Source organism: Bison bison, unplaced genomic scaffold (genome assembly GCF_000754665.1).
Source record: "Bison bison bison isolate TAMUID 2011002044 unplaced genomic scaffold, Bison_UMD1.0 scf7180017864289, whole genome shotgun sequence".
Classification (NCBI taxonomy): Eukaryota; Metazoa; Chordata; class Mammalia; order Artiodactyla; family Bovidae; genus Bison; species Bison bison.
The window spans coordinates 18,217,768-18,237,682 of NW_011494861.1; the positions used below are offsets into that span (position 1 = coordinate 18,217,768).

A 19,915-nucleotide genomic window follows, 5' to 3' on the forward strand; every position below is an offset into this window, starting at 1 on the left:
ACTTATTTAGTGCAGAAAACTCAAGGGCTCATTGTGTCACTGTTGAGTTTGCTCTAAAAACCATTAAATCCCAAACTATGAGAAAGAGATAAAGAGCTTGGAATGCAGGTAAGAAATCATGCCAACTAGTTCCTGGTCTCACTTGAAGAAAGTAACTGGTCATGGGTCCCTTTTCTACCCAGGAAGGCATAACCACTTGAGAAGAAAGCAGTCAATTCTCTCCTCGTCTCCATCTCACATTCTGCAGTTCTAGGGTTTGCCTTTAATGGATTTGAGTGGTTGTGGCTAGTATACACAAAAGGGATTGAAAAATCATTTGACTCTTGTTGACTCTTAAATTAGTGAATTCATATATGAAAATATGCTGGGAAATTTCCTCAAACCCTACCACCCATTCTCCACCACTTGCCCAATCACCAAGACTGTCTCTTCAGTGCACTTGAACTATTAAATGATACCCTGATCTATTTTTGTTTCATTTGACCATCCATGCCCAGAGAGCAGAATCTTTGTCACTTTTATGTCATGTCTCCTAAATGCCCACTTGTCTCTGAAGCTAATTATGGACACTCAAACTGTATGGTTATCTGTTGGTAGCAGTGCAAACAGGAAGAGAGAAAATGTTGCTGGGCCATCTCTGGCCTGGAGGAGGGATAATCACATAGCAGAAAGGCAACCTAGCCACAAACAATGAGTAGAGAGATGCATCGTTTCACCAAGCCTAAGTATAGTCTAGGTTCAAGAAGGGCAAAACCTCAAACTTACAAAAATAGCAGAGATGACCCTATGGCCCCAAGAACACCAAGGGAATAGAAAACATAGAGCTAGGTTATAGAGTCTTAGGTAGAGCTATACTACTACCTACCTATAGAGCTAGGTAGTAGTGTCATGACCTTGAGTTAAGGCACCCTACCTCTCTTGACCTCTAAGAAGAAAATACTAACATTCGTCTTACCTGCTTTACAGGGATTTTGTGAAAACATTAGTGGTAATGTTAGAAGTAGTAGTAACAGGTGTTAGAGGTACCTAGAATATGTTTTTCATATCCATCATCTTATTGAAACCATCCAAACACCCTCTGAGGTAGATGCTGTTGTCCTCCCACCTTATATGTGTAAAGAAAGCAAAACAAGGTTTACCTTGCCCAAGGAGACATGGTGTGTAAGTGAAAGAACTGAGTGTTAATTTCAGTTCTGTGATACTGACATGCTATCCCACACTTCCTCGGGGACCAAGTGAGAAAAGCAAAGGCTGGTTGAAAGTGTGAAGCTTGGTGCAAAAATGGGTGATTTCAACTTCTCTTTGGTCATTTGGTGATTTCAACTTCTCTTCCCTTAGGTCATTCCATTTGCTGCTGACTGTGATCAGGATGAATGCACCTGCCGAGACCCCAGGGCTGAAGAAAACCTGTAACTGTAGGATCAAGCCCTTCCTTCCACTGCCCTGGAGGCAGTAAGAAGAGGGGCCTCCACAAAAGGAAAGAAAAGATGAGTGAAAAAGAAAGGGCATAAAGTGAAGGAAGAAGAACATGAAGGATCTTAAAGCAAGAGGACGTTTATAGGTGCCAACTATTGTATCAAGTAGCCCAAGTAAGGAAGAATCACAGGCAAAAGTTTCTTCAAAGAGGCAGTTGATTTAAAATGGAAAGAGAAATATGATAGATATACAAGGACCCTCCTCCCCCATTTATATTCTATCCAATCCCATCCTCAACTCTTGCCCTGCTCCCTACTCTGCACCCTGCCAACTATTCAGCCCCACCCAACTTGTAAAACAATACCAAAACACTAGAAGAGCAGTTGCCAGGGACACTCTGTTAATACCCATTTTGAATGGATTGCCATCTTTCAGGGCTCATCTAATCTAAACTGGCTCTCTCCTTTCTTTGTGTAGTCTCCCTTAGTAATAATGAGGTTAGTTATTAATTCTTTATAAGTATTTAAACATAATGATATAAATATATTATATATATTATATTTTTTGCTGTCTACTAAGCTAAAAATTATCCATTGTTCCACACATGCTGCTGTGAAGTTCACATCCAAAATGAATGCTGAGGGTTTGAGGACTGAGTTCTTCTACCATCTTTCTATTCATAGGGATTAGCAGGTTGAGAGAGAACTGGGGAAGCAAAGAGAGAGATTGGATGGAGTTTTTGATGATCACATGTCAGCTAATCATCTTTTTATGAGCTGAGAGATGGGCCCACTTTGAGGAGAGGGGGACTTGGAATAATACTAAGGGGCATGGAAAGGTGGGTGGGGGTATCCATTGGTGAGGGGTCCAGGAAAACTAGACTATGAGTCTTGAGTATCCATCCAAAAAGTACTTCTCTTCACTTCTCAGAACTCATAATTGCAGTCAGTGAGGCCCAGGGTTTTCTGCATTTCCACAGGTGCCTGTTCCAGGGGTGGCTCTTGGCCAGTCAACAAGTCTGTATGCAGGCTCACCTTCCTGTCACCAGGATTATAGGAACGCATGCATCCCTCATACTTGGTCTGTGGTTTCCCATCTTCTAATTCGCTGAGCCTGGCCATCATTCACAGCCACATGACCTATTGTTGACTTTCTGGGGGAGAAAATGTCAAGGAAATGACATGGGGGAAAGGTGAGAGTAGATGGAAGAATAGGCAGGGATGAAGGAGCTGACAGAGGCCATTCACAGGGTGGACACTGGGGTCAATCAGAGCCCAGGACTGGAGGACAAATTGAGTCAAGGAGACTCAGTTTTGTTTCAGGTCTCCACAGCACACCACTGGGATCCTCTGAACAATGCAGAATGGGAGATAAAGTCTATTCAAGTGCTTTGTGTCAAATCTGTGTCCCAGAGAGCTCCCTTTGAGTGAGTTCTGAAAATACATGGAGCAAGGGTGACACTCTGTGGGGAGAGAGAAGAATTTCAACTATTTAAAGTCCATTTTGTCATTGTGATCCTTTCTTGCTCAATAGATGGACAATGTGTGAAGTGACCATGTTAACCTGCCTCTGTCTACAGCCCGGGCTGACTCTTTCTGCATGTGGTCTATTGCAGTTGTTTTGGGTTTTTTTTTTTTTTTTTTGGGGGGGGGGGGGGTAATGATTTATGGAGTAGGCCTTTTTGGAGGAAGAGAGAGTAAGGAACTAGTTTCTTTTTCTTTATGGAGAAAGAGAGTAAGGAGCTAGTTTCTTTTTCAACACCCCAGCTTATCATCTCAGGAAAGGAAGAACAGGCAAAAGGTTGAGGGCAGTCTTGGTCTCTCTGGATCACCTGCTCTTTGCCTCTAACCACAGTTTTCTACTCTTCCCATCAACACTGAAGCCTTGGCTATGCAAATAGGAAAAAGGAAATATTACCTTCCCCCACTCCAACCTGAGCCAGACTTCATGTAGGAAAGAACAACATTCTGGAATGGAATAAAAAGGAAAAGGGGATATGTACAGATTTATCTATAGGGATCTAAAAGGAGAGTGGCAGAGTCATGGGGGAAGGTAAAGAGCCAGAGGTTGCCCGTCCAAAATACTCTTGTCCTCTGTATTCCCAGCCATAACAGAAACAACAGTATAGATACCTATTCTTCCTTATCTGGCTTCACATTTAGTGCTCTCAAGGAAAGAATATTTATTTCCGGGATTCTGATAGGCTTCAGTATGGAAAAGGAGAGTAGACAAGTTTCAATTCTTCATTTTAAAATAGCTGTAAAATCACTATCCAAATTTCCTGAAGCATGTCAAACTCCATTCAGGGGAATCCTGCCATGTCTGAGGCTGAGGTAGCAGGAGAGTTATCCTGGGCATTGCCCAGCTCAAGAAGGTTACAGCCCCCATTGCTACCCACCCCCACCATGGGAATGTGGAACCTGTGGTTCATGATGGTGTGTGTCTGGCCTCAGTCTCCCCACAGAAGTAACCGTGAGAACATTTCTCTTTTGTACTTCATTTTTTTAAAAAATTTAGTCTCTGTTGGCAACATCTGCTGTTCATCACTTCCCTAGGAAGGTGACAGGAGGGATCTGGGGGTGTGTGGAAAGCCTTTTAGACTACAGGTTGCCCAGCCTGAGTCAGCCCTGGCCATTCAGAAACAGCAGGTTCTTCCAGCCTTTTCCCCTGGAGCCTAGTGTTTTGAGCTCCTCCAGTCACAATAAAGTTGAAGGTCTGAGATACCACAGTTCCAGATCCCCCGTGGATGTCAGCTCACACTCAGTCCACATGGTGGTCTGCATTCTGCTGCTCCTCCCCATACTTGGGGTCACAGAGAGCCTCTCCCAGAGGCTCTTCCCTCTGTTTCCTTGTTCAAAAATTGCTTCTCTGCTTCCTCTTTTTCCTAGTGACTAGGAGCTCTGGGGTTCAGGTTGCCCAGGGCTGAATGATTCTGGCAATTAGTATGACAGCCTCCGAGCAGACAGATGAGAGGACAGAGTGAGAACTGTCAGCTGGCAAACCTGTACATGAAAGCAAAGAGCTATTCTTGATTTTCTCCTCTTCTTCCCTCCATTACAAGGCATTGGGTTTGGCACGTCCTCTCCTCTGTGGGATCACTATTGAGTGCATCGGTTAGCACTCCAAGGGGATGGTTTGATTGGGAACACAGTGAAAGGAGCTGATCTACTGTATTGTAACGTAAAACAGCTACAGCCAGTTATTTTGTAAGACTATAAGATGTTCATTAAAAAAAAATCAGCACACAAAATGGGATGCGTCTTTGGTGCCTTATTCTTTGTTTAAATCATTCCATCACTTCCAAATTGTTTTTCATTTACTCATGCCAGGTCCGGACATCCATCATTGATCAGTTGATTGATGAGTTCTTTCGGTCACTTAAAAACCATTTATTAAGTAAATGGTATGTGTAAGGAAGATAAACATGAACGTTCACAAGAAGAGATGACATATACAAAAGCAGAGTACACAGTAGTCATGTTAAGTGCCTCATGAATTGTAGGAATAAAATGCAAGAATCATTTACAGTTCAGGGGAAGTAGAGTCACTCCTGGATGCCAAAGGGAGGAAGTATTTGAAAGATGGTCCATGAGGCATGCACATGAGCTTGATAGGCAGAAATGGGACAGGGAAAAAGAAGAGTCCAGGCAAAGTAAAGAACAGGGATAACACTATGGAGGTAGAAAAGAAAAGGCTGGGAGACAGTGAACATCTCTGGGGCATCTAACTTAGCTAGAAGGCAGAATTCAGCTCACATGTACCCCACATGTGGCAAACCCAAGCTGATTTAATCACCACAGACAGATCTACAACTTTCATTGTTTCATTTCACAGATGTGGACATCAAGGGTCAGTGTAAATAAAATTGTTTATGGTCATAAGCCAAGAGTCAAGCTTGGTTCTGCGAGACACCAAGACATAAGAAAGAAAAGAAAAAATGGTGGTTCATAGGATGGGAAAGGGTGGAAGTGGAGAGAAATGTCAAAGACGATGTCTCTGCCTTCTCTTTTTGTCCATCACAGAAAAGGGAAGCTGGGAGGAGGAAGCTTTTGAAGAAAGAGAATATATTTGCTTTTTGATAAAATCATTTTAAAAGTCAGAGAGATGATTAGTTGGAATTTTCACATAAAGTAGTGTTTAGCAAGCTGGAGGAGACTTCTGCACCTGGGGGGCAGCTCACCAAGGTCTCTGGCCCTGCCACGCACCACCTGGCTGCCAGAAGGGCTGGGCGGTTATCTCAGTACATCTATGAGCTGTTTGGGAGCTTCTGCAGAAGAGATAGTTAGATATGTGAGCTTGGAAATTGATGGTAGGGTGTACAACTAGAAGCAGACATCTGAGAGTGAAAATTATGTTACCTGATATTTTCTTCATGGGCTGCAAAATACCTTCATATGCTTTATTCTACCCATGGGTTAAGCAGAAGAACTTCTTCTAAATTTCCATTTTACAAATAAACTGTGTATTAGAGAGGCCATTGAAGAATCTAAGTTCATATAACTAAGTGGAGGTTGGGATAGGAATCCAAGTTTTCTTTCCCAAATGTGATGTGCTTTCCACTACATGAAGTTCAGCCCAGTAGACCCAGAGTGAACCCAGACTTGACCAAATGGAATGGGAAAGTTAAATGTCTTTTTGCTTGTTTATGTTTCAAGGTGCTCATTGGCTTCCCAGTGGCTTTCTTGGTAGCTGGTGGTAGGAAAACTGAGAGGAAACCTTCTGGAGCATCATTCCAGGGCCCTCTGCTCATGCCAGGCCCTGAGTATAAGCAGATGCCCTGCACATGCCAGTTAGGCCAACTGAACTGAGATGTCTGGCAAGGCTGCCTTCTCCCTAATAGCTTCCCCTGGGAGAGTCCTGGAGAAAGACATTGGACCTCTGGTTTCCATTGACTGACAAACTTAAATGACATGATGAGTCACCCATCAGCTGGGAGACTCACTACTCTTTGATTCCTGCCAACCAGATAATGAGGGGCTCGGAATGGGAAAGAGGGCAATGTGGGTTTTTTTTAAAAACTTTTTATTTTGTATCAGAGTGTGGCCAATGAACAATGTTGTGATAGTTTCGGGTGCACAACAGAGACTTAGTCATACACACACTTGTATACATTCTCCCCCAAACTCCCTGCCCATCCAGTTGCCACATAACATTGAGCTGAGTTCCCTGTGTTATATACAGTAGATCCTTGTTGGTTATCCATTTAAAATATAGCAGTATGATATGGTTTTTCACTTACAAATAACTCCAGGGCATCTCTAGAGCTAGCTGTCTTTGGGTCATCTCTTTTCATGTCATCCCAAGAAGACCACTGGTTCTTTACCACTAACCTTTCAGTTTGCCCAGTGGTTGGCACAGGAAAAAGGGTAGTGATGAAAACCTTATATCTATAATATATGTCCACACCCACAAAACCTACACATGCCCTGGGTATGTGAGTTGAGAACAAAGTAAGACTGATTCGAGAATAATGATTATTTTCAAGTGTGTGAGTGATTTGTTGATGACTTCAAGTTTTATTTGTTTTTCCCTTGATTCTGCCACTAGATCCTCAGGTTACATTGCCAAGTGTTAGGAAGAACTGCTGGGACAATGGCAAAGTCCATTCTTAAAAGGATCTACAGGTCAAATCTATTTAACATTCCAAATCAGTATAATAAAAACATCCCCAAGCCTTGAAAGGTAGTCCAGACAGACTACAGTTTGCTAATGTTCTTTAAATCAAATTTTCTTCTGAGGATAACTTAATACAGACAAGCTTCCTTCACTTTGTCTTTGTCCACCTAAAAGTCACTTATTCAAATGCAGAAAACAAATAAGAGTTGGCTTTTAATGACTACCTATCGTGGACAGAGTAGCCTGATGGGCCACAGCCCACAGGGTTGCAAAAGTTGGACATGACTGAGCAGGCACACACACATACACATCACGTTATATCAATTTGCCTTTCCTCTCCCTGTGAGAACTGCTCTCTGAAGACAGCTGCTTTGTAAAAAAAAAAAAAAATGTACACATAGAAGTCACAATATTTCAATCTCACAAAAGGTTATCAAAGTTCAAGAAAGTTCCCATACCACAACTCAACATGTGCCATTCAGAGTGCTTTCTGAATAGTAGAGCCAAGTTGTATTAGGACATAATTTCCAAGGAATGATTTTGTTGGGAGCAAATCAGTAACCTTTAGAATAATCTGGAAGAGAGTTCTTGCAGCTTCTTCAAATGTCCTGGGAAATACTCATGAACTCAACACTGCTCTTGATGTCTCTGCTCTGCCAGGTCACCTGCTACAGGGACCCTGAGAAATCAGTGACTGAGGAGCAGAAAAACACTTAACGAAAACAAGACAGGAGAAGTATTGAGAGAAGTACAAAGACACCTGGGGTGGTACAGCTAATAAGCGGCAGAGCCAGGATTTGGACCCTGGTTCCAAGGTCTATGTGTTGACCCTCTGTGCTCTAACAGAACACTCCCTTTCTGGGAGTACTTGGATCTGTAGATTTGCAGGCTTGAAAGGGTCTCCAAAAGGCTGAATTATTCACACAATGTTTCCTACAATGGGTTGTCCTGCCTAACTGTGAATCAGTCTACTATTAAGAAGCTCACTGTCTGTCAGGGTTGCACATTTTATATCTGGACTGTTCGGCCTTTGAAAGTGAAAGTCGTTCAGTCAACATGTCCAACTCTTTGGGAACCCATGGACTGTACAGTCCATGGACTGGAATTCTCCAGGCCAGAATACTGGAGTGGGTAACCTTTCCCTTCTCCAGGGTTATCTTCCCAACCTAGGGATCAAATCCAGGTCTCCGACATTGCAGGTAGATTCTTCACCAGCTAGTGTGTGATATCAATATTTATTGAACAACTATTCTGTGCCAAGTGCAAGGGATGCAGCAGTGAACAAACAAAGCTTCTTATTTGGAAAGAAGTTGGTTCCCTGGTAGCTTGGATGGTAAAGCATCTGTCTACAATGCGGGAGACCCGGGTTCGATCCCTGGATTGGGAAGATCCCCTGGAGAAGGAAATGGCAACCCACTCCAGTATTCAGGCCTGGAAAATCCCATGGACCGAGGAACTTGGTGGGCTACAGTCCATGGGGTTGCAAAGAGTCGGACACGACTGAGCGACTTCTCTTCTTCTCTCTTGGTGGAGACAGACAATACACTGTGTGTGTGTGTGTGTGTGTGTGTGTGTGTGTGTGGCCAGTGATGAGTGTTACAAAGAAAGCTAAGATGCAGTGAGGTAAGGAGTAGCTGGGGTAGGGAGGTGCTGGTGTCTCTAGGGAAGGTCCGTGAATGCTTCTCAACGGCAGGAAGTGAGAGTGAGGCCCGTGGATACCTAAGGGAGAGTCAGCACAGGGAGCACTAGGGGTGAGGTGGGAGAGAACTTAGTGTGTCTGCAGAAGAAGAGAACAAGGGAGGTAGGTGAGAGCAGAGAGGCATGGGAGATTGGGAGTGGTCACAGAGGGTCTCCTTAGCCACGGTAGTGACTATGGCTTTTACTCGGAGGGAAATTGTTTTCCACGCCAGTTTCTCTGTGTCTGCACATAATCCATCATATCTCTTTCCTAACTCTCACATCCATCCTCCTCCTTTCTGCTTGCCGTCCTCTCATCCCATCTCAGGCTGCCACCAACTTCTCAACAGCCATGGTAACATTACCAAGCCACGTCCCTTCTCCTGCTTCTTCCCCCACAGTCCACTGGCACTCGGCTTCCACATCATTTCTTCCTAAATCACAGTTCTTGTCCCATCACCCAGGACTCAGGGAAATGAGTTCATGGTATCTGCCTGTTCTGAAGGGTCAGACCAGTCTCAGCAGAGCCAACCTGTGACACTGGCTTCCCGCTGCTTCTGAACTAGTGGTCCTCCACTCACGTCTACCCCCACCCCATCCCAGAGGATGTGCCCCCAGCCCCTGAAGATCCTGCTTCTGCTGGTGCTAATCCCTAACCTGGATGCCTCCCTCCTTCTCAGGTTCTCCAGTTTCATGAAGTTGTTCTTCGTCCCCCATCTGATGAGATACACTGTGTGTATGGCACCTTATTGTCCCCTCCCAGGGCTGCCATCTATGGGGTTGCACAGAGTCGGACATGACTGAAGTGACTTAGCAGCCGCAGGATAATCAACCTGACTGATGTTTTGATAGTTCTGTTCTGATCTTTCCCTCCTATTCAATGTAAACTCTTCAAAGCCAGATGAACTCAGGGCTCTACTAGACATTCAATACCATTTCTGAGAAGTGAAAAAAAAAAAAAAAGTACTCCTTCATTTGAATGAAAGAAAACCAGTGTCAGAAACCATGACCTGAAAAGTGTAGCCCAGGCTGGATTTCTGGCCATATTCACTCCTTGGAACAGGCAGGCTAGGGCAAGACACAACTTCACATCTCTACACGGTAACCCTAGAAACACTATCTTACTCAATTTTGGATCTCTGACACTGCCTTACACAGTGCCCTTCCTGAATAGAACCTTGGAATTTGCTGAATTGAATCCCAATCCTGATTTTTATGAATGTGAGAGACAAAAGGAAAGAAGATGTTGTGTTTGAGGCTGGAGATGGGCTGGTGGGTCTGTACACTCGGGTGGTATGCTTTGACTTGTTCTTTAACAATAGTCTAAGCAGTGATTATAACACACAACACTGTGGTTGTGAGTCTATGGTATCAAAATGACTCATTTTGAAGTTGACCACTGAATTCAGGGTTCATCAGTCAATTTTCCATTGAGGTGTGCTCAGCTCAGATGCTCACATTTTGGTTTTAGATGTGCTATCTGCATGGATTAGGAAGAGGTAGCAACTGTTGATCAGGTGTGATAAGAGAATTGAGATGAAGTTAAGTGATATTAAGCAAGTTACTTAATGACTCAAGATTCAACTTTCCCATCTGTAAAGTGGAATGATAATTCCTAACTTAAGGAATTTTAATGTGTATTTACTGCAATAAGCACAAAGTGCCTTACATGGAGGCACTTCTAAAAATGGTGGTTATAAGTATTATTACCCAAGATCAATAGAAGTATCCCTGTTATAGAAGGAACCAGGAAGAAACAGAGTAGTGGAGATGGTGATTGGCTGGATTTTGAGCTTCCATGCACTTTCTGGCCTAGGATGTGAACTATTCTAATGGGTACTCCACCCCCAACTCTCTCTCACACACACACACACACACACACACACACGCACACACACATACACACAACCCATATATTCATTGCTACTGCTAAGTCACTTTAGTCATGTCCGACTCTTAGCGACCCCATAGACAGCAGCCCACCAGGCTCCCCCATCCTTGGGATTCTCCAGGCAAGAACACTGGAGTGGGTTGCCATTTCCTTCTCCAATGCATGAAAGTGAAAAGTGAAAGTGAAGTCACTCAGTCATGTCCGACCTTCAGCGACCCCATGGACTGCAGCCTTCCAGGCTCCTCCGTCCATGGGATTTTCCAGGCAAGAGTACTGGAGTGGGGTGCCATTGCCTTCTCTGCCATATACTCACATAGGTTGCATATTCACATGCAATTAAGTGTTCTGTGAACCTCTGGTGATGTTTTAAATATAATTTCATTTAAAACCATGTCATATGCCAGTTTGAGGCCCCAAATTAAATAATTAGAATGTGACCCTGATTCCAAGTATTAAGGGGAGGAAAAAAATTGTTTAAACTATGTCAGCAAGACGACATCATTTATTCTCAATTTTAGAGGGTCATGTTGATGCCAGAGCATGTCCTAGGGCTCTGCCTGGCAGTATACTCACAAATAAGCAATGTGTATCCACTCATACTAATTGTAGTCTTAGACAATTCACCTTCATGAAGTAAAAGAGAGCTCCAGGCAAGGGTGTTGGCTTGAGGAGAATAACAAGGTTTCTTCTAGATGTAAATGAAGTTCCTGGAGGTATCAAGACTTTACTGTCTCAAAGAGAACATTGGTAGGAATTATAGGCATTTATGTATTCATCTTGCTCATTCAGAGATTGTAGATTTCAGACTGAAAACCTAGTGTGGACTCTCAATTCAAGATGTTGGGCAATGAGTCTTTTAGGACCCATTTCTAATGTGGGCATGAACTTTGCAGGGCCATTATGAGCACTTGATGGGGTAACCTTAGTAACCCTTCAAAACACTTAGCATGTGAAGTGTTCCATGTGTTTCTTTCCCATAGCACAGCTGGAGCTCAATAAATACTTATTAATAATAAATATTTATTAGAGAATGGATTTCCTTCTTTCTTTTCCATTGACGTGCCCAGTATCTTTCTATTAGCATTTCAATTGCACTTAAAAATCTCACCACTTGCTTCCAGTTTCCATTCATGCAATAGCTTAGACCAGAGTTTCTGCTAAGCTAGTTAAGGCTTCGGGGAAGAGGAAATGGGACAGAAAAGAGTTGCATCTGGAGAAGGGTTGAGTCTGGCAAGACCTGGAGGTGAAGGCAAAGTCAGATTCCTGCAACACCTTTTATGGGCTCTAGGGAGAGCTCCAGACCTCCTTCGTCATAAATACCTTGGCCACTACCTCATTCTTAATCAGGTTTCTTACACATCTCTTGGTTAGTGAAGCCACATTGAATCACTGGGTTTCCGACACAGACCCTGCCTTGACCTCAGACTTTCATGAGCTCCTTAACTCCAGCTTTTCAAGTCATGCCAGTCCCAGGCCTTCACTGTCCTTGTGGTCTTGTCTGTCAGGGATCCAGCATCTTTGCACACTTGCCTCTTCAACCCACTGCCACCCACATTACTGTTGCTCACATACACCACGGATCTGTCTTCTACTTGACCCAACTGTGAGGGTTTGGGGATCCCAAGGCCATGCCCACAGTGAGAATACCACCCGGGGAAGGGCAGGCAACAAAGAGAATGACAGAAGTGAACTTTTGCAGGGAAGAACTTTCAAAGTGCCTGCTCATACCTTAAAGAATGTCCGGCTCAGAGTTTTTTGGGGAAAAAAAAATAATTTGTAGATCAAGTCTCTTTTGGCTCTTTGTGGAGATTTCCAAATTTCTTCTGGGAGGCCCCTGGTCTGTGGCCGGGGGAAAGGAAAACCCACACCTGGGAGGTCAGCTTGTCTTTTCCAGGCTGTCTTCATCCTGAGGAATCCTGAGAGGTAGGGCAGTCTTTGGTTGTGGCCCCGGCCCAGGCTCTGTGGGGAGGAATGAGGCTCCGCTCAGACATTCCAGCGGCTGCTCAAACCCAGTGGCACTTCGTTAAGTCTCGGGCCACACCCTCTCCTCTGAGTGTTTGCTGGGATTGCTACGGCAACCAATACACCCTCTCTTTATGCTCGCCTCTCCTTGCCCCACACCGGTCAGCTCCATCACCAACACCTCTACGGTGGGCCTTTTCAGATTCCTTCCTCGTTTCCAAGGGACATGGAGGCTACAGGGTGAGGATCAAAACATCTTACCCTGTCAGATACCCAAGAGTGAGATCGTAAGGTCCAGAGATCCAAAGGGCACTAGACTGACCTTCTTGTTCCGGGGTTACCATGGTGTAGACATAACAGATCCGTGGGTGTGGTCGAAAGCTTCTATTCTAGAACTGTAGAGACATCTGCATAGCTGGAACGATCTTCCTGAGAATACGACCAGGCTGGAGGGTGGGAATGGCTCTTAACGTCAGTATAGATCAAAAAGTCCGTGAGCTCAGACGTGGGAGGAATTCCATGTCCATGCACACCAGTAAACTCATGTCATTAAGAATCCTTGAAAATGCATAGGCCCAGCTCGCTAGTAATGCCTTCTCCACAGCAGGGACTGACGCTGGGCTGATGACCAGGATGAAGCAGCAACATATGGACATGTAAAGATCATCGGGTCTCCTTTGTCAGTTTTGCTGCATCCAAGGAAACCCCTCCCCGCTTCATCAGCAAAACAAAACATAGCGAAATAACAGGCAAAATAAGCATTTTCAGTCAAATTGTGCTTTTGGTTAAACCCAGTCACCATGTTGACCATAGGCTCCAAGTGTCCCGGGTGAAGGAGGGTGGTCTAAGTGGCACACGTGCAGCAATGGAGGGCAGTAAAAAGGGTACACTCTTATAGCTGTTGCACAGCAGAAATTAATACAACATTGTGAAGTAATGTTGTTTTTTAATACTCCAAGTAAAGTTTTTTAAAAAATCGTCCTGTAAAAAATTTTTTTGTTAAATAAAAATTTTAAAAAGATACACTCTGGCTCCCATACTTACCTGCCTTATGGCCTTGGGAAAGTTACTGAAAGTTTCTGAGTTTCCTCATCTTTAAAATGTAGATACTAACAATATCTGTCCACAGGCTTGTTGGGAGAATTAGACAAAAGAAGCCATGTCAAAGTGATGGTACCTAGCACATAATAAGCAATCAATATCACTTGCTATTAAAAACTACATCTTCAGTGACAAATCTCCCATAAAATGGTGAAACCTCTTAGAATTTGGTTTCAAAGATAGCATGTTGTAGCATATACAGAAGTTGAACTATAATGTTGTCACATGAAACTTATATAATGTTATAAACCAATGTTTCCTCAAAAACAAAATCCAGAGGAAAAAAATAAAAGAATGCATAATATGAACTTGAAACATGTTTTCTTGATATGCTATAATGTGGTCAAGAGAAATGAAAGGGTCAGTCGCTCAGTTGTGTCTGACTCTTTACAGCTTCCTGGACTGTAGCCCGCCAGGCTCCTCTGTCCATGGGATTCTCCAGCAAGAATACTGGAGTGGGTTGCCCTGCTCTCCTCCACATCAAGAGAAAGCAATTGGGAAAGGATAATATTAGTGGCCCGTGTGGCTCTATTTCAGTGTGTAAGAAGAGTAGACAGCCCAACCAGGGAGCACCAATGCATTTACTAGGTGTATTCCAAGCACTGTGCTAACGAGCTTCCAAAACCTTCCATCATCTCATCTTCAGGCTGCTGTGTCAGTTCCTAAGCTACTGTTTCCCAGCTCAAACCCACCCTCTTGGCCTCTGCTTTGTAATGCTGCTTTTAAAATACTACAAACTGCAGTTCCTTTTGGTCATGCTAGGTTTTGTCAATAGGGGCCACGAGAGAGAGAGACTGGAGGAAAGAAGGGAGAAAGGAGTGGTCCCTTCTGGTTTGCTTGTGGTTCGTGTCGGCATCATCCTGCCAATGGCTCTTCACTGTGGCAGCACCAGTTGGTTCTAGTCTCTGTTGTCTTGGTGCCCTTGATGAACCTGCAAAAAAGCCCCATCACCAGGCAAATGGCCTCTCCCTGAGGAAACTTTCTTTTTCCTCCCTTTGTCCTCTGAGTCCAAGAGGAGTGGCTGCTTCCTGAAGGTATTCATACCTCTGTGCTATCTCAGTGCTTCAAATAGTTATGCTTTTTTTTTTTTTTTTGATCCTCTACTATCTTTGAACCAATTCCCTCTATTAAATTATTTCTGTGGAAATCCTCACTGGATCTTAACTAACACACTGTTCAAGAGGCAGAAACCGAAGGAGACTTTGGGAATCCTTTGTTTCATGCCACTTAAGATCCCAAATGAACCATGAAGACTATCTTAAAAGACAGAATCAGAAGTGGAAAACAATGGTCCAGAAAATATAAATAAAATGCTGTGAAAGTGATCGTGTAGTAACAGGCCCAGAGATCTCAGAAATGTTTTTTGTTCTTACTCTATTTCCATTATCAGTGCACAATGAATGTGCATTCACTTCTGTATATGTCATAAGTTATGTGATATTATTATATATAATATTATAGTGCATACATACAGGATTTTCCTGGGGGACTTCCCATGTGATCTAGTGATTAAGAATCCCCCTGCTAAAGCAAGGGACATGAGTTCGATGCCTGGTCCCATGCCATGGGGCAACCAAGCCAAAGTTCCACAACTACTGAGCCCAGGCACCTCGACTAGAAAGCCTGTGTGATGCAAACCACAGAGTCCACGTGCTCTGGAGCCTGTGTGCCACAACAAGCAGCTCACAGCTGCAACCAAGACCAGATGCAGCTAAATATAAATAAATACATTTTTTAAATGATTTTTCTGGAGAGTCCTGATTTTTGGTATTCTGCGCCTATTCTTTTTCTGTAAATTAGGGAAGGCAAATGGATGGCACATAACTTATCATTCACCATTTCCATATCCATACTAGGCATTCATCACACCTCTCACCACTCCTTCTGGCCAGATCCAGATCCAGCCTCAGACGCCTTCTCAAATCACAGGCAGCCACTACACTCGATCAAATTTAGCACTCAAGTGAAAACCCATTTGCCAACCTTGCAATCAATCTTCGAGTTTATGGAAATTTCTTTACTTTTGGCATCAGAATTCATCTTCCAGATTGTCACTCAGACCCCTAAAGAGTTACAAAATTACTATGCCAAATGATACATAATAATTTTGAGTTTAAAGTATCTATTAGTTAAGATCCAGTAAGGAAAGCAGAACACATTTTAGATAATTCAATAGAAAAAAAAAAAAAAAGGGAACCCAATTAGAAAGGTTTAGGAGTAACAGAAAGGGCATGTGAAAAATCATGGGCCAACCCCAAATATTGGGGACAGCGGAAAACTCCTGCCTTGAGGAGATAAGATAGTGTTACTGAAACCCAGGACTTGGAGCCACCTAAAGGGAGATGAAAGCATGGCAGGAATGTGCTGGAGGAGTTCTGAAGCCAGAGTGGCAGCTGGAATCACGGAGGAGATGCTAAGGACACCATCCAGTCAGAGAGAGGAAGAAATACCCTGGCTTATTCCCTCTCCCTGTCCTCCAATCTTCCCCCAATGCCTGCCATTGCCCGCCCCCACCCCTGGGGCTGAAAGCCTGTTGGCAAAGGTGTGTGGGAAGTGCAACTTGAAAGAACCAGCTCTCTGTGACACAGAGCAGAGCAGCAGAAGGCTGGGGAATGGATCTTAGGACAAACAGGCAGTAGGCTGTTGAGCAGTACTTGCATTACTGAGTTACGCTCAACAGTCCCTGGGGCAAAAAGGCCATGAAGGCGTGTCCCACCTGGTCTTATCCACAGGCTCTTAGGTGCCAGGACATCGCAAAGACACAGCGGGAGACAGCTTCATCTTTAAGCCAGTCGATCACAGAACACTGACTCACTGAACAGCAAAGGCCTCAGAGTCATCTGACATTTGAATCCTTCTGAATAAAGTTGCTTTTAATTATTAAGTGCAGAATACAGCTAGGGTTTGCCTCCTGGGACAGGTAGCAAGAAATCAATTAGACTAATTTGTAGCCCTGTGTGAACAGACATATTCATAAACTCTAAGAAAAGGCAGTTTGGGTGATGAAATAAGATATCAAAACCTGTCCATCAGTTTAATTACAGCACACCCTGCAAATTCCTGGCACAAAGAGGGTTTTCTCCCTCTCACTTTGGAACAGTAAAGACACGAGTCAAATTCTGGAGTCTCACAAGCATCAAAGAGAAACTGTCAGCTGTTCCATATAATGCTGAGGTTTCATTTGACACTAAGCTGCTCATTCACTGGTTCAGTTGAAATGACAATGAAATGGAAATTGACAATGGAAATGGATAGGAGCCTGTAGGTTATCAAAATCAGGCTGGAGTCCTGCATCAACGCATTAAGCTTTGCTATCCTGAAGGACAGGAGGCTTTTGTTTCCCAAGTTCTCACTCAAGTATCAGGTGTTAACCATGGATGCATGCAGAACACCAAGAACAGAGGAAAACAACCATTAAAGACCAACACGAGGCTACATTCAACAGACAGATGGAGTCCCAGTCTTTCTTGGCTCTCTGTTTTCCTCCTGTGACAGACAAAAACAAGCCAAACAAATCCCAGACCAAGCCAAAGAGAAGCAAACCAGCTTGCAAACAAGCTATGAACCCTGAGTTCTTTTCCTGGTCATGGTAGGTTTGCATGGGTCCGGCCACATTCTCCTTTATGATCTGACATAGGGTAACCAGCAAGTGATTTGTAAAAATCTCCATGGGGGTTTTTTCCCTTTCTAGGAAACTCAATGAGAAGCCAACTCAAGAATGATGGAAGCCAGATGGTATAACGGTTAGAGTCAGACAGCCCTTGGTGCAGATGCCTATATGTCTATGCCGCTGAGAACTAGGGCAAGTTACATAAAATCTCTGTGGTTTTGCTTCCTCTTCCCTAGGAGTATCCAGTTCACAGAACCACCATGAAGACTGAGGATGAGCATGTCGTTAAAGTGTTCAGTGCAGTGCCTAGCACACTTTACGTGTGGAATGGACACACACTTATATCCAGGAAGTTCCAAACACAGAGACAGAAAAACAAATAATTAGAAACCCTTCCCTTCTAATATTCTTTTTTGCCCCAAATTGTCTTCTCCTTTCCTTTCCTTTTCTTTTGCTGGCTCTAGAAGAACCGTCCCCTTTCCTAGAGTTTCTACTAAGTTCCCGAGGTTGATGGCTCAGTTGGTAAAGAATCTGCCTGCAATGAGGGAGACCCCAGTTCAATTCCTGGGTCAGGAAGATCAGCTAGGGAAGGGATAGCCTACCCACTCCAGTATTCTTGGGCTTCCCTTGTGGCTCAGCTGGTATAGAAGCCGCCTGCAATGTGGGAGACCTGGGTTTGATCCCTGTGTTGGGAAGATCCCCTGGAGAAGGGAAAGGCTACCCACTCCAGTATTCTGGCCTGGAGAATTCCATGGTATAGTCCATGGGTTCCCAAAGAGCTGGACACGACTGAGCGACTTTCACTTTCCTGAGGTTCACCCTCTCCGAGGTACTGGGATGAAGCATCACCCTTCTTTTTTATCCTCCTCTGTTAGAGCAGAGACTCACCCTGCTGGTGAGTGGGACATTGTGCTTATGCAGCCCAGCCTGGGTAAACTCACCTCTCCTTTTCACAGTGAGTTCACACCCGGGACAGGAACTACTTTAATGATCAATCCCTACATGGATGGACTAGACGCCACTGACCCCTCATCAGATTTCCTTAGTTTAGCAGACAGATCCCCACAGTGGCTTGAAACAATAACCATTTTGTTGCGTTGCATAATTTTCCGGGCTGGGAATTCAGGTGGGGCTTGGTGGGTGATTCTTTTCTCCCTTGTGATGTTGATAAGAGGTTGCTGGGTGGTGTGCTGCTGGCAGAAGGGCCAAGACAGCTTCATTCACGTGTCTGGGGCCTTTGCTGGCATGTCTGGGAGGCCGGGCTCCACTAGCCCAGGGTGCTTACCCGTGACCTCTCTAGCGTGGTGGCCCCAGCCCGGTGGCCTCCGATTACCGCTCCAAGAGCAAGAGTTCCAGAGAAAAAGGCAGAAGCCTCAAGGCTTTTTATGACTCAGACTTGGAAGTCAGAGCGTTCCATGTCCATCATCATCTATTGGTCAAAACACTCATAAACCTGCCCAGATTCCAGAGGAGAGGCAGCAGAATACCCTTCTAGACAGGAGGGGTGTTGAAGAATTTATGGCTGTCTTTTAAAACTGCCAGTCTTCATCTTATTTTAATAATTCCCGCTTGTGCACACAGACCAGAGCGCTCACAGTCACTTTTCAAGAGGGCCGACAAGTGCCCAGGCACTAAATATCCGGCTTTTAAAGAATTGAATCATGTGTGTTGGTGGCAGCACAAAGAACATCTATATAAAGTTACAACATAGGGAGGGGTTGAAAAAGATTGAGGGTTTTGCGCTACAGTTCATTACAGCCAGCCTCTCCCAAGTGCCTATAGATAAGAACGCGTCAGGCAGGGCCTCCTGCAATATTATTCTTAGATGCCCAATGTATAAATATCACAACTCCCACAGTGTCCTGTCCATCTCTGTCATAGTTCTTGTCACCCTTGTAAGGATGGGTTCAGTGTCTAACTTTTCCTATAAATGCCATACTCAGTGCGGTAGAACTAGCTTGTCTAATCAGCAGTGTATTCCCTACACTGCACAGTGTCTGAAATACAGCAGATGAGCAATAAATACATTTTATTGGCTAATTATTTGGAGATGGTGGTAGAAAGAAGATGAAAACTGCTAGTATCTAACAATAAGCTTATAATTTTCTATGAAGGTTTTTTTCCTATTTAGGTTGATGGGCTATAACGCTTATGTATATAGTATCTAAAGGCTTCCCAGGTGGCTCTAGTGGTAAAGAACCTAGTCACCAATGCAGGAGAGGTTAGAAATACAGGTTCAATCCCTGAGTTGGAAAGATCCCCTGGAGGAGGGCATGGCAACCCACTCAGTATTCTTGCTAGGAAAATCCCATGGACAGAAGAGCCTGGCAGGCTGCAATCCATAGGGTCCCAAAGAGTTGGACATGACTGAGTGACTTAGCACGCACACATGTAGAATCTAAAGTATGACATTTAAAGCTTTAATATTAATAATTCCTCAGTTGGTCCGATCAGATTAGCCTGATTATTGAAAGACACAGGTAACATCCACACATCCAACACTTACTAATAGCTTAGTTTATTATTTAGTTGATTATTCCATTTGTATAATCGTACAGTGATTCTCTTTTAAACAATACCGCTATACCTGAAGTTGGTCACACTATATCTCCCTTCCTTCTATAGTACTAAAGTGGTTTTTT

General features: G+C 43.9%; 1 protein-coding gene across 1 annotated transcript in view; it reads left to right on the top strand.

The window, feature by feature from the left end:
* The window catches only part of PAPPA2 (pappalysin 2), a 316,922-nt gene extending 315,074 nt beyond the window's left edge, over positions 1–1,848 (top strand). The window contains exon 22 of the mRNA XM_010850108.1: positions 1,339–1,848. Within this exon, the coding sequence (XP_010848410.1) occupies positions 1,339–1,413 (75 nt within the window). The 3' untranslated portion in view covers positions 1,414–1,848. The remainder of the gene's footprint in view (positions 1–1,338) is intronic.
* The last annotated feature ends 18,067 nt before the right edge of the window (positions 1,849–19,915 follow it).